At 39.7% G+C, this 14,804-nt stretch overlaps 2 protein-coding genes across 2 annotated transcripts in view; both read right to left on the bottom strand.

Annotated features, from left to right (window-relative positions):
* The window catches only part of LOC311046939 (diacylglycerol O-acyltransferase 1-like), a 10,203-nt gene extending 940 nt beyond the window's left edge, over nucleotides 1-9,263 (bottom strand). Inside the window, exons 1-18 of the mRNA XM_084059519.1 lie at nucleotides 9,209-9,263; nucleotides 8,588-8,818; nucleotides 8,135-8,222; nucleotides 7,218-7,258; nucleotides 7,034-7,119; nucleotides 6,531-6,583; nucleotides 6,337-6,442; nucleotides 6,100-6,204; nucleotides 5,940-5,999; nucleotides 5,397-5,500; nucleotides 5,127-5,165; nucleotides 4,436-4,471; nucleotides 4,215-4,329; nucleotides 3,822-4,014; nucleotides 3,652-3,717; nucleotides 3,453-3,540; nucleotides 3,243-3,305; nucleotides 1-712 (exon numbers count right to left, since the gene is read on the bottom strand). The exon at nucleotides 1-712 is cut by the window's left edge and continues 940 nt beyond it. Of these exons, the coding sequence (XP_083915645.1) occupies nucleotides 533-712; nucleotides 3,243-3,305; nucleotides 3,453-3,540; nucleotides 3,652-3,717; nucleotides 3,822-4,014; nucleotides 4,215-4,329; nucleotides 4,436-4,471; nucleotides 5,127-5,165; nucleotides 5,397-5,500; nucleotides 5,940-5,999; nucleotides 6,100-6,204; nucleotides 6,337-6,442; nucleotides 6,531-6,583; nucleotides 7,034-7,119; nucleotides 7,218-7,258; nucleotides 8,135-8,222; nucleotides 8,588-8,818; nucleotides 9,209-9,231 (1,677 nt within the window). The 5' untranslated portion in view covers nucleotides 9,232-9,263 and the 3' untranslated portion in view covers nucleotides 1-532. The remainder of the gene's footprint in view (nucleotides 713-3,242; nucleotides 3,306-3,452; nucleotides 3,541-3,651; nucleotides 3,718-3,821; nucleotides 4,015-4,214; nucleotides 4,330-4,435; nucleotides 4,472-5,126; nucleotides 5,166-5,396; nucleotides 5,501-5,939; nucleotides 6,000-6,099; nucleotides 6,205-6,336; nucleotides 6,443-6,530; nucleotides 6,584-7,033; nucleotides 7,120-7,217; nucleotides 7,259-8,134; nucleotides 8,223-8,587; nucleotides 8,819-9,208) is intronic.
* Nucleotides 9,264-10,435: 1,172 nt separating this feature from the next.
* Nucleotides 10,436-14,637, bottom strand: polr2c (RNA polymerase II subunit C). The gene is made up of 9 exons (XM_084059805.1): nucleotides 14,464-14,637; nucleotides 13,694-13,743; nucleotides 13,534-13,602; nucleotides 13,254-13,306; nucleotides 13,028-13,156; nucleotides 12,567-12,618; nucleotides 12,195-12,363; nucleotides 11,848-11,922; nucleotides 10,436-11,151 (listed from the first exon to the last, which is right to left on the bottom strand). Exons 1-9 carry the CDS (start codon nucleotides 14,547-14,549, stop codon nucleotides 11,007-11,009), a joined length of 828 nt encoding a protein of 275 aa, XP_083915931.1. The 5' UTR covers nucleotides 14,550-14,637; the 3' UTR covers nucleotides 10,436-11,006.
* Nucleotides 14,638-14,804: the final 167 nt, after the last annotated feature.

The raw sequence follows: 14,804 nt of genomic DNA, 5'->3' as shown, positions 1-14,804 counted from the left end.
CTGTTAAGCCACTGCTGAACTGTTTTTTAATTTAGAGTAGCAAATCATTTTTTACCCCCTTTTAGTCGTTATGCCACATTTCTGTGTTGTCACTGCTGTTGTATCTTACTGACTCACCTGCCAGTGAGGAACCCCATTGGGAGAACATAGGGCCTTCATCCTCCTCCTCCCGCCCAACATTCCCTGCAGATAGGTACCGCCCCAGCCTGTAGGAGTACATGCAGTGACAAATATCGCCCTCCCCAAACACCTGCCAACAAAGCCTGATGCACCACCGTGGATTCAAACCCACAACCTCTATGGTGGTGGGCAGGGACTTTACCACTGCGCCATCTGAGCACACAGCTGATGTGTTAATCAGAAACACTGGAAGACATCATCTCAGTCTCACATACATCAAAGGATCTCCTCAGTGGGAACTTGAACAGCCCTCATTTAACCTCAGATCACAGTCATCTTGGTCTAATCAATGTGATTGCCATCATGTGTCTCCAGCCGCAGGACAGGAGACAGTTCACTGGGCAGATATCAGTCAGGAAGATATTGTGCCCAGTGAAGATAAAGACAGATGATGAAGCTGATGAAGGTTGATGTAGTGGTCCTGGAAGTAGGAGGTCACAGCCAGAGGAGGGCCCAGCAGCAGACACACCCATACTAAGGCGTTTCCATAGTTACCCTGGAAATAGTGCCCAAGGAAAACAGCCACCAGAAGCTATAGGAGAGGAGAGACAATGCTTAGACACAGATTGGAAAGCAAATCCAACCAGGTTAGTAGAAAGCAAGTAGAAAGAAAGTAAAAAACAACTTAAACTCTATACTTCCTTGACTGGGGTCCCCTAGGTGTCTGTACCCTTACTTTTTCCATAGTCTACACACCATATAGCCCATCTACAAGCTCACAACAAATCATGTTGCGGCAACGTGTTGTGAGCTTGTATCATATATTTTCTCAGAATGTTCACCTATTATGACATGAAAAGATTAGAGATGGTAGGGTATAATGAATGAATGAATGAATAATGTTATTTTCGTGTCCGGCTGCCTTTCACAGCCCATCCCTTACGGGATTATTCAGACACAATTTAAAGAACAGTTTTTCCAGTGCCTACATGCTGACACCAAAATAATAAACAAAACTAGAAAAAGTGCTCCTCGGAGCACAGGTCTCCGCCAGGTCAGGTACGTTATTGTGGCCTCCTGGTGGCGCTATAATAGGCTAATGTGAAAAGGGTGCCATTTATTCTTAGGTCGTTCACGGCAATCGGACACTGCATTCATGATTTGAGGCATTTTGTTCCAAAAATGTGTTTTGCTAAATTAGACCTGCTGGTGGCGCTATAACAGGCCAATGTGAAAAAGGTTGGCATTTCTTCCTTGGCCTAGTGGGAATGTGTTTGTGAAATTTCACGGAAATCGCAAGCTGCATTCATGACTTGAGGCATTTTGTTCAAAACGGACCAATCCTGCAAATTTTGGAAGCAAACCTTAGCCAATGAGGTTGGAATATGGGAAATCGCGGACACACACGGACACACGGACACACACACGGACGGACAGAGGGTAAAACATACTCTCTCGCCATGCCTTCGGCCTGGCAGAGACAATAAATAAATACCACACACTGTATACATGACTCTGATCAAAAGTACAGTTTAGAAGTCTAATTATCAAACTAGAGAGTGGAGGGCAAGAGAGACAGAGCGAGAGAGAGAGAGAGAGCGAGAGAGAGCGAGAGAGAGAGAGAGAGAGAGAGAGAGAGAGAGAGAGAGAGAGAGAGAGAGAGAGAGAGAGAGAGAGAGAGAGAGAGAGAGAGAAGAACAAGAGGAGAGAATAAACAGAAGACAGACTTGAATGTTTAACTTAGAAGGTGATATACCTATACAATACAAAGAACTCAAAGCTTAGGAGTAAGAACAAGTTGGTATGATCCATCACAGTGCCACTATGCATAAGTTGCATGTGGTTAATAGTTATGTAGATTAAAATGTATTTAGTAAATGAAACTGTACATCGATTTTTAAAAAGATACTACCTGACATAAATCTTTCAGGGCCTCTAAGTAGTATCACGTGTGTAAAAGTGTTATTCTCTTTTGTCAACCAGGGACTTTAAAGGTAACCTGACCCTGCCAGAGGTGGCGGTATTGAGTAACCAGGTTCCTCAAGACAGCTGTAAACAATGTGTGGAGCAAGCTGTTTGGATCTGGTAGCGTCAGGTTACTTTAAAGGACGACTTCACCCATTCTCTCCAATCTTCAATTGGTCCTCACTAATACTCATGATAAAATGGTACCATTTCTTTCTACTCGGTCTGTGTCTCATAGGACAGTCCAGAAAACCGTCTACCAGTGACATCATTGTTAAGCAGGATTTTATTTTTCAACAAGATTTCAAATGTTTTCTTTAGATTTTTATTAACGCGATAGTTTCTATTAATTCCCCATCGATGATGTCACTGGTAGATGGGATTCTGAACTGTCCACAGCCCTCCTCTGAGACACAGACCGAGTAGAAAAAAATGGTACCATTTTATCATGAGCATTAGTGAGGACTAATTATATGAAGATAGGTTGAAAATGGGTTAAGTTGTCCTTTAAGTTACATGGGTATATTTAACATGAGTAAGAGTCTAAAAGCCCTGCTAGTGGCCCCCTAGAGGCCATGCAGCTCTTTACACCCAACCAGACCAAAGTGGTTTGAAATTTTAAACCGACTGCCATCAGGCATTAGGCATCAAATATTATTTGAGCCCCACACTCTTACTAATAATCCCAGTTTTCCAGAAGGTGGCATACCCGTTTCCAGTTCCAGATCAGTTTCCTATAGTTTTGCTTGATTGGCATGACAGTCTGCAAGGTTTCATACTCTGGGGAGCATAATTGTGCTCGGCAAGTTTCATGGGAATCTGTTTGGAGATATCTGATTTTGAGATATCATGTGTAATTGGAAATTTGAACCAAGGGCGGCACTAGAGGAAAGGCCATGGGATTGGTCTCTTACACCAGTAGGTATAATCCTCAGGGGAGCATGAAGGTACGTGAAAGTCAAAAACATGAAATATCATGTTTGGCACCAAACTGTTGGACTGACAAAACAACCAACCTCAATTTGTTTTTATGTTTGCTATCTATTACTTTGTGAGAGCATACTGTATGTTTGTAACTTAAGTGCACATACTTCTCATTTGGGGCAACAGTTTAACCTTGTAAACCTGTATAAGACAGTGAAACACTATACTCTTACCTCAAGTATCATCATGAGAAAGATCCACATACGGGAACTGCGTAAAGGTAGAGCAATCACATACTGCAAGGAGCAAAGGCCAAAAACAATACATTATGTGGTTATTCTTGGCTATTCGTTATTATAATTCTATTTGATCGTACAATACTATTATTACTATCTAATAAAAAAAGAATCTTGTAGTAAAATATAGTTCCAGTCCAGTCTTACCTCACAAAGGACAGCAGACACCATAAAGACCAATACCTCTGCTCGTGTTGGGGATACATTCTTCTCCACAAGCAGTGTGTACAGATGTCTTCATAAGCGTCAACAAACAGAATGTGTTAGTTTAAAGATTGCTGCCTGACATATCCTGTCAGCCAATAAAAGGGAACATAACAATTTCAACACCATTAGGCCGCAATACCTGTGACACCATTTCTCAAAGGGAATATTCCAGTTCCTCCAGAAAGTTATCAGGGTTGTGGCATTCCTATATATAAATCATATTTTTATACCATCACAAATCTATACTTTAGATAAGAAAAACACTAAACAGAGAATTTATGTTGTCCAATTATAACATGACTCACTAACCACCAATCTCCATAGAAATAGCGATCTCCAAATCGCAGGAGCTCAGCACAGAAGTTCAGGTATGAGTGAGACAGAAAGAAGAACAGGAGCCATAGGAAATGAGTTGGTGCCTGAGAAGAACATACATTACCATGGATACTTTGTCTGTCAGGAGCATGAACACATCGCTGTACCGATTTAAACAAACATTTCACTCATAAGACCACGGAAAACATCCCCAACCCTTAAAAGAATGCCTGTGATGTTTTAGTTTGTTTTTTTACCTGTAAATACCAGGATCCCAGGCCAGGTGTGCTAGACCTAGACCTTACATATGTTTACATTTGCTTTATGGTGGACTGACAGCAATATCTGAAGACAGTAAGACAACCTGTGACAAATCTAGTCCTGTTCATCTGAAGTCGATGGAATGAATCATACTAACAAACAACACTGCAAAAATAAAGTGTAAAAAGATACTTGCCACAAGACCCGCAAGGTGCTCCACCCTTCTTATGATGTTCATATTCTATGTATATATATATAAAAAAAAGAGTCAGCTGCAAAAGCATAGACCCTTTTCTGATACTAATATCAACTTATATCACATCATAGGAAACATATGCATCACTCACAGAGTCTTTTGACCTCTGAAAGATGGGCTCAATCCACTGAGAGAAAACCAAAGGTACGGGCAGCAAACAAATATTCAGGGTGGATGAGAACATATAAACAACAGTATTAAATCATATAGCCTTAATATAACGAAATAACATCATGGTAGACACTGTACTCTTAACACACATAAAATCTTTAATGGCATATTAATTAAACACTATGCTATGATATAGTTAATGCATATGCCATTAAAGATCTTATGTAAATATTTTTGTTGCTGTCAGGCAGAAACCTTGTATTTCTATATTTCATGTTTTTTCCATAGATTAATGCTTTCGTCATACAAGCGTGTCATGCAAAAGTAGCAGAAATAGCCTATCTACAAGCTCACAATGTGTCACAATGTGATGTGTTGTGAGCTTGTTGCAGCTATCTTTGCTATTTTAGAAACATTTTTAAAGTGAAAGTGATTAAGTCTGTCTGTGGGTTCTGGGTTTTATAATTATAATTATTTCATATTAAATATAGGAAAATAATATTTCTCTCTATATATAGAGAGAGAGAAAATAAATAATAACTACACTGGAACACAGGTTATTTTTTCCATTTCCTGAAAGGTCATGGACATACCTGTACAAGGTGGTCAGCCCAACAGCGATATTATGTTATTATTATATTCTTGCCAAAAATACATATTTAACAAATCACCTGCTGCACGATTCCAACAATGACCTGAATAAGGATCATCTGTAGGTGGGAGAGGCATGGTAGTAATTAATAAACACAGAGGACTGCAGCAGTGCTCATAGTATCAGATACCACCACAAATAAGTCCTTTCAAATGTCAATTGCCTCGCATAATGTAGGCATTAGTCAGGTCATTTACTGACTGACTTATTATCTGCAATAACAAAAACCCTGTAGGAGAGATATAAATGACATCTTTGCTGGAGCAGTGTTGGCAATTATTCAACTCACCATTTCCACCAGCCTCTGCAGAAGTTTGTTGATACGGACTTTGGGGGTATGGGGGAAGTTTCTCTGGTAGCACAGAGTGGGGGCCAGGAGGAAATAGTAAAGATCTAGAAAAACAGATCAATGTCTCATTTAAAAGAATAAATAAATAATGTTTTACAGAACACCCATTTCTCACTAACTTTCACTCAGAGAATCTGACACAGTTATTTAACCCAAATCCTGCGAAGCTTAGAACAGTGGTTCTCAAACTTTTTCAAAGTTTCAAAACGGCCAAATTGTATTTGGCCGTGGACCTCCATCTGAAAATATTTTGTGCCAGGGACCTCCAACAAGATTTGAGTTGTTTTTTAATAGCAGATGTACAAGCTCAGCTTGTAGATCATATTGGGTTAAAGTGGTTAAATTGATTATGATGCTATATTAATTAATTTAGCTGGGGACACCCTGGAACACCCCCAGGGACCCCTGGTGGTTCCCAGAACCCACTTTGAGAAACACTGGTTTAGAAGAGTATCATTGAATAAATACTGTAGGTAGCTTCACCTTGCAAAGTGAGGTGCTTGCCATATACTTCTGGCTCATGTGATACATTCTGGTCTGTCCCTGAAAACACAAACAGAAGTGGTTGTTCATGACATATCTGTCTGAAATGGACTCTGAGGTTCCAATCCTGCATAGACAATTTTTGTTGCTGATGACATACTTGCATCCATGAAATGACCCTGTCGGTACCACCGGTTAGTTTCCTGATATGAATATAGCTTAAGCCACAGAACAGTGCAGGTCCACAGAGAGAAGAATGCTCCACCTGCTGGCCAAAAGGGCAGTCACAATCCAGAAAGGACGCAACCTGCTTTATTACAGTAATGTAGCAGACCAAATACTTCCGTTGCAACAAGTGGATTAGAAAAAGCTATGACGCACCTTGTGTAATGTTTACCTGTTGATATTTTAGAGTCATATAGAATGACAACAGCAGGAAATAGGAAGAGTAATCCTAGATTTCCTAGATGTAAACGATGGCCATTGATGGAGGATAAAATTCCCTAATAGAATAGAATAGAATAGACATGCATTTTCCATATCAGAACCAGATTTAGTAAAAGAAAATAAGAAATGTGCGCTTGACCTCACCTTTTCCTGGGACCTTTCGAGAAGCAAGGCCACAATAGCAGACATGTTGCCGGCTGGAGGAAATTGACAACAACATGGTCCATAATCACCAACAGATCATACATAGATATTCCTCTGCAAATACCTCATTTACAGTTTTTCCATAATGTCATCATTCCATTCTAGGCTACAAAGCTAGTTGCAGGTGGTTGTAACTGCTTTCATAACACACTGAAAATATTGGGCCTATTGGATCTTTTAACCACTTAAACCCTCTATTATTAGTAAAAACGGACCTGAGTTACAACTGTACTTGGACCACTTTTTTTTCTGTCTACACCAAATCTCTTTTAGCCTGGCTCCAGCCCCTGAATCTAAATGAAAATTCAGGCAGAGTGTCAGGCTAAATCTCTTATAAAATATCAAATCTACAAGCTCACAACGCATCACTTTATGTTCCCCCCAGAATATGGATGCTGGTGTTCAAGTGGTTAAGATAATTGGTATAATAACAGATATCTCACCCAGTATAAGGTTCATAGATGGCCAGGTGTACTTTTGTTCTGTGAGATGTTCCAAAACCTTCTTCAGATCTATTAAAAATCCATGTCTGATTTAAGGAAACAAATAACAACATTATTGTTATATACAATACATACATGTGTATGTGAGTGCATGTGTGAGAGTGTGTTTTGAGTTCATACTCACTGTATATAGTTCTCCAAGATCAAGTGTGCATATGTCAAGACCTGCAAATCATGACATCACAAATGTAGCCAGGGAAACACTGGATGTAATTTTGATGGAGATATCAGTAATAATGGCAAGGAAAGAATGGCCACACTTGTCAGACAAGCCACACATTTCCCTCCCCCCAGAAACTGGAAAACACTGTGCTTTTAGGTGCATGAACAAAATGGTACACAAGGTTTAAGGTTACAGTTATTGTTGGACAATGTTTATGCACTGTAAGTATTATTATGTGAATACACATACAGTAAATCACTGTTTCTCAACCAGTGGTCCACAGACCACTAGTGTTCCATGGCATAATTCCAGGTGGTCCATTTTTTTGTGAATACATTTTTATTTTGTCCAATCTGTATGGTATGCATGTTAATACAATATAACTTACACAATTGCGGTGGTTGTATTTGGTCTAGCAGCTAGCTGCTCCTCTATTGAGACATTTGATCCTGTGTCTGGTTTGACACAACTTTTGACACAATCCTGTTGTATACGCGCGCACGCGCGTATACAGTACATACGTACGTACGTACGTACGTACATACATACATACATACATACATACATACATACATACATACATACATACATACATACATACATACATACATACATACATACATACATACATACATACATACATACATACATACATACATACATACATACATACATACATACATACATACATACATACATATAGATATATAGATAGATAGATAGATATATAGATATATATATATAAATATATGGGGTGAGGTGGTCCTTGAGGATTGTTTGAAATAGCTAGTGGTCCAGCATTTAAGCTTTTGATAGAAACGCAATTAATAATAACAAGAAAACATTAACAGAAGATAGGGTTAAGATGAGGCACCAACCAGAAGGATGATAATCCAGTTGCGGACACCTCTGTAGTCTGTCCAACAACTGTTGGAGCTCAGCAGCGAATCCTGAACACAGTGGCAACTGAACAAATACGCTAGTTTCAGTCACTGTCCACAAATCATTTACATGCATGCTTCACAGTTGATGTAGTGACAACACAATGGTTGATTTGGCCACATCTAATAAAAGCTGTGATGACAGGCACCACATTTTCCACTTACATGGGTTTCTCAACTATTAAATTAATGTCCCTTGAGTGTGGCAAGCTACAACCCTCTTGCAAGTCTCCCTTCTCTTTTATAAACAAATTAGATCTAGATTAGATTGTATTCCTTTTCAAGATAAGATTTGATGGGACAAACTGAGGCAAATGGAAAATATTTATTTTCACAACTTCACCACAGGGAATTATGAAAAGGAGGCAGTCATACATAATGAGAGGTTACCAGAGCATGTAGGGGTGGTGTTCAGACTGTGGGCCAGTAACAGATGTAGACTGATAGATTCCCTCCTCATCATCATCATCATCATCCTCCTCTTCACTGGAGGAAGAGCAGCAGACAGAAGAGAACCTCTTCCTCACTGCATCCATGTCTAGGTGGTCTATATAGCCTAATTTGAGGCTTGCCACTGTAGTAAAACTCGAAATCTCAGAGATGGTGGGTTGGCTCCATATTCTTGCAAAAGAAAAGCAGAGGCAGTATTTAGGCTACTATTAAAATGCTCTCCAATAATACCACGTCATTATTTACTAGCTAGAATAGTCTAAGAAACCACATCACTTCTCTTAATGAACGTATTGTCTTAAAGCATCTTCTGAACGCTAAAGCACAGGCAATGACGATCGGTTCTAACCTTGAGATCCTGAAATAAAATATTTCGTTTTCATACAATGATACTGTGTGCTTCGATTTCAAGGGACTGTGTGCTTTGAAAGCTAATGCAGGAAAGACAGTTTAGCTATGCCACTGTGCGCTCCTCAGAGTATTCACATTACATTACATTGATTACATGCAGTGAGCTTTCCATTAAAACCCTGGTGTTTCCCAAATGACAGGGCTACGCACCTTTTCATGCCCCAGCCCCACATACCAACACGCGTATCCAGTTAGCAGTCTGGTAGAAAGGTAGCTGCTCACAGACCACTGGTTCCCTAACAGTGGGTCGGGACCCATATGTGGGTCGCGGACCAATTTGTACGGTCGGAAGTAAATACCCCCTTTATTATTTTCATTTCTGTTTTTAATTATTTCAAAAATATTTTCCAAAATGTTTCCCCAAAAATGTAAAAATTTCACGATGAATAAAAAATTATTCAGACATTTAAAAAAATAATTTCATGAATAGGCCTAAATACCAAAACTCTAAGAAATTCCATAAATTCGACAACAAGAAGTGGTGAAAATACCCGATCTACAAGCTCAAATGCATCTCGACTCCTTGTGAGCTTGTAGATCTGCTATACTAATTTGGGTCCCGGGCAAACGTTCTCTTTTGAGTCTTGAGCTAAAAAGTTTGGGAGCCACTGATGTAGACCCATAATGACATCTTTTTCACTATCTTAATTCAGCTTTTACGAATAGGAACGTAAACGATCCAGACCAGATGGCATGCAGCCAGGATGGTATGCAGTATGCAAACAGAACTCATAGCATGCAATGCAAGTGCAGTTCCCTCTATCTCCACGCAGTCGCGTAAGTCTATCATTTGCATAACCCACACCACTCCACTGTCCTCCTGTTATGCTTTCATCCAGTTCTCCATTGAGAATTGTCTGGAATCAAGACAGGAGTTGAGGACCACACCTAGGCGTCAGAAAAACATCTTGCTGCCACCAACATTGTTAAAATATAAGTTATACAATGTTTTAAGTAAAAGTATTATTGTACCATGGATTTTAACTGGACAGTTTAAAGTAGGCTTATTTTGTATTTATTTTTACGTTTTTTGATACCGTTAAAACCGTATAGGTTACATATTATCCTTCTTCAAACTATTTTTATCTATTTATTTTTAGCTTGCATTTCAAATACTCTGCATCAGCAAGACAGCCAGTTTACATAATATTTTGAAGCAGGGCCCATGCATACAGCACATTTGAACACAAAGTATCCTATGACTTTACTTTATACTTTTGCTACATTCTTCAGTTGTTATTGCTACAATGTTGAGGAACCAAACACAATCTTTGTTCTTAAGATCTTAACCTATGCTGGTCTTTTTATGACTGTGATTTGAAAGTGAGTGCGGAACTGAATAACACATACTTAATCTTTTGATTAAAATACAGAACATTTGATTAATTCAAAATTGAAATTTATTGAAAAATAATACATTTTCTTTTCCTTCTATAAAGCGTAAACAACTATTCCAGGTCTGATAACAACATTGAAACACCCTCTAAAAATGACACACATTAAATGGAACAACTGTTTTGCAATCAACAATAATTTTTGTAGCATGTTTAGAGGAGTGTATATTCCAAACACACTCATGTTGAAGCCTACTGAAAAGCTAGATAATGATAAATAGAACTTCAACCGCATACCATATCCGGTAACACTTTAACATGACCTTCGAAATGGAAAACATAAACAATTGCAATCTGGCTGTTGATGCTTGATCAGCATTGAAAACTAGAGATGAATGCTTTCTGAATACAGCCCTTGACTTAGAGGAAGAGCCCTCAAAGCCCCATTATACTGTATTGTGTGTGGGTGTTGCACATCAAAAATAGCTGATCTACAAGCTCAAAACGCATTGCACTGCAACGCGTTTTGAGCTTGTAGATCATGCCAAGTGGAATCCCACAGCAGGGGGTTTTTGGTGTGCAACACCTACGCGCAAGTAAATATAAGTCAGGCTTCAGTTGATGGTAAGAACGTCGCTCTGGATCTCATGGCTGAGCTGGGTCTGCAGGTCACTCAGCTTCTTTTTGAGCACGGCCAGGGCTGACATTACAATTGTCTCTGGTCGTAGAGAGCCGCATGACTCCACGTTATAGTAGAACCTGCCAGGGTAAAGATCACAGATGAGGAGCTAATAATTTATATATAACAACTTAACCGTTGTGACAGGCTCTGTACATTCTGATTTGTTGTACTTGTAATAAGTTGTGTATTAATGTGTCTTAACGCAACTTTCCTGTTATACCCTGGATCTCCTGCCAAGTGCTGATTTTTTACCCTTGACCTAATAGAGCCTGCCTGCTTGATCAGGGGATAAATTGAATCTTGACCTTCAGGTCAAAATTTGTGTCAAACGAGAAATAGGATCGTGTCAAAGCTCATATCTCACCTAGAAACAGGATCTAAATGTCTCAATAGAAGAGCAGGGAGACCAAATAAAACCGCCCCAATTGTATAAGTTATATTCATATTGTATTAACATGCTTAACCATACAGATTGGACAAAATTACATAAAGCCGCTTTAACACTATTCTATATATATTGTGATTGGATTCTACTTTTTTTCCCCATGTTATAGGCCTGGATTATTATTATTATTTTCCCCCAGTTATCCAAATGGGAATTCAAATAATAACACCACAAATACGGCCTATGTTCACATCACAACATTATGTGTGTGGGTAGACAGTCTGAGGTTTAAATGATGATGATGTTGAGTACCATCATTATTCTAGTTAAATATCTATGTAAACCTGCTGGCCATTACTACCCAGGAGGAGAGGAGCAGATAACCTACCTTTCTGGTTTTCCATTTGGATCGTAGGGGGCCTGCACATCATCCTCCTCAATCTCAGAGTATTCACTCTTTGGCCTGGGGATCACAGTTGTGTCAGTCCAATCAAAACACACGTTGCGCAGTCTATATTATTCAAATAGTCTTCATTCTGTATAAATGCAGTAGCATTTATGCTTCGCCACAATAGGCATGGCACATTATAAAAGGACATTTTAATACAATTAAAATAGTTATTAATGAGTTCAGAATATAAACGTTAAAAGAAAAGAAAAATGAGAATAAAATTACAGTGCAGAATCAAAAACCTCAATAAAGGGCACTGAAAAAACAGAAAAGATGTAACGCACCACTCCTCAGGTCGTGGATACACAGTGTGTCTCAGTGCATTGTCTGGGTCATACTCAAAGGCCACCCCCGCTGTGGGATTCCACTTGGCATGCTCCTTGCCAAAGCCCTTCTTGGCATATGCCCTCAGACGCAGTTCCTGACCCTTACGAAGCTTCACCAGTAAAATGTCTGTGGAGGTGATGAAGGAAGAGGGGAGGGGAAGGACAGTGGGTATTTAATTCAGTGACAGACAGGTAGTATATATAGGCAAAAGAGGTAGGGCAAGATCAGATTAAACCATATAGCAAACTTATAGAAGAGAAAACAATGAGTCCGGGAATTACTTGATTGGGAATATGAGAACAATGTGTAACAGTAGGAATTCAGCTTACCATCCTGTTCAACATAGTCATTGGGATCATTATCTCGATTCCTGGAGGTCACCTGTGAAACACAAAGAAACTACTACAGTGATTCCCAAACATTGGGTCGCAGACCCATTTTTATTGGTCGTGAGTAAATATCCCTTTCTTTTTTAGTTTCCTACAATCTTTTACATTTTTGCCAGACCCAGAGGGTCGGCCTACATGAGGCTTTGTCTGTCCCTCTTTTGTCCATATATGGGCATAAAAGGGACACAGACAGACACATACAGAGATCTCTTTTGTCCCTCTTTCGTCCCTCTTTTGTCCCTCTTTTCCTTCAACCACTAGGGGTCTGGCAGTACCAGGTCTCCTGGTCCTAGTTCTTTAAAACAAAAGAATTGCAGATCTGCCAGCTCACAAACGCTTCACCATGCGGTATGTGTTTCATGTGCTTTACTGGCCCATTACGACAACTGAGAAGCACTCACAGGTATGACTCTGGGATTGTTGGACAAGAGGTCACGAGAGGTGACATGACGAGTCTGGTCCTCTGTACAGCGAACATCCAAGGTCAACTCGACAGAGCACTCTGGACAGAAATCATCACATGTACAGTCCTGGATGAGAGAATACATATCAAGACGGAAATCATCAGGGAGGGAGAGCAACAGTATTTTGTGCAGCAAGTGTAACATTATTTTATGAGACTCTTACCCTAGAATATTGCATTTTGTCCACAATGTCATCACTGGTCAGTGGTATAAGGCCTGAAACACACACACACACACACACACACACACACACACACACACACACACACACACACACACACACACACACACACACACACACACACACACACACACACACACACACACACACACACACACGCTGGGCGTTTGTCACATGTATAACCCCCATATTATATTGAAGAAGCTAATTAATTTGCCATAATTTGAACCCCACTGAAAATGTTATGTTGAACATCACATACCTACTCTGTGGGCAATAAACTCATCATGGAGTACAGATGAATTGGCATCAATCTGGATCCAGTCGATAGCTAAGATGAAAGTCATGCATGTTAAGCCATGAAGTCATAAAGTGGGTAAGTGATATACATAACAAGTTACTTCCAGTGTGGCAAATCTTACCTATTGTGGCAACCTCTGACATAAAGACTCGTCGGATGGAATTTGTGACCCTGAAGATGACAAGAAAGAGCATATGGATTTAGCTGTCAAAGACGTTTCCAGTGGTAAACCATTTAACCAGTGCAGCAAACTACTTTTGCTGTACAGTAGGATACATCTAAAGTGAATCCTGTTAATTTATCCTAAAAGTGAGAGTACAAATGGAACCTTATGTGTCCATTGAGTTACATTAGTACTCTCTCACATGTAAATGAAAACTCAGGATTTTATAAATGCTTCTGACTGCGACCAATTTTAACAACCCACAAGTGTAATCTTTTTGCACTGTAGGCCGTTAAGTTGCATGATTTGACTTCTGTTAACTCTCTCATCCAACCTGGATGAAAGAGTTTGCGCCTATATCCACTGTAGGTGCAGGACAAACAAGATCAACAAGCGACTCAGACAACAATGTCCACTCATTACTACAATAATATGCTCCCACTGTTCATTGGAAGTATTGCAATAGTGGGAGCATAGCAGAGTGCGGACTACAGTGCGGACTTCTCTTCTTTTACAGCCTTCGAGTCGTTGGTGATCACACATGATAATTGCCTACATAAAAGTGCCGTTTTCAGTTTCAGAAGATCATAGTAAAGAGCCTGAAAGCGCAGTTGTTGCTGTGCGTTTCCTCAGAAGCTGCTAACACAACGATACTGAGTACTGGGAGGTGCAATGGTCGCGCTACAGAGCGACTTTATTTGCAAGGAAATACACTGTATTATACTCACGCCAGGTCGGTGTTCTCAATGACAAACTTGACATTCTCGTCTGTTAATTCTGTAATTTTCACCGTTGGCTGATTAGCATACGGCATGACTTGAATAAAATCAATACAAGGTAAACAGAATACCGCTAATGCTTGCTTCCAGGCCTGTTGAGTGTTGACTGATTACTAGTGCGTAGTGCGCGTTACAAAAGGTTCGCAATGATTGGCTCAAAAATAGACCTTTTATTTTATATCCGGGTCACTTTTCATTGGAACTTCAAAATAAAAGCTCATGGCGCTATACTGCCCTACTGTTCTGATACATAAACGACACCCCTCCCCAAAAATAAATAGAGTATATAC

This window comes from Gymnoscopelus microlampas, assembly GCF_963454915.1.
Source record: "Gymnoscopelus microlampas genome assembly, chromosome: 6".
Lineage (NCBI taxonomy): Eukaryota > Metazoa > Chordata > Actinopteri > Myctophiformes > Myctophidae > Gymnoscopelus > Gymnoscopelus microlampas.
This window is presented reverse-complemented; position numbering and strand designations above follow the sequence as displayed.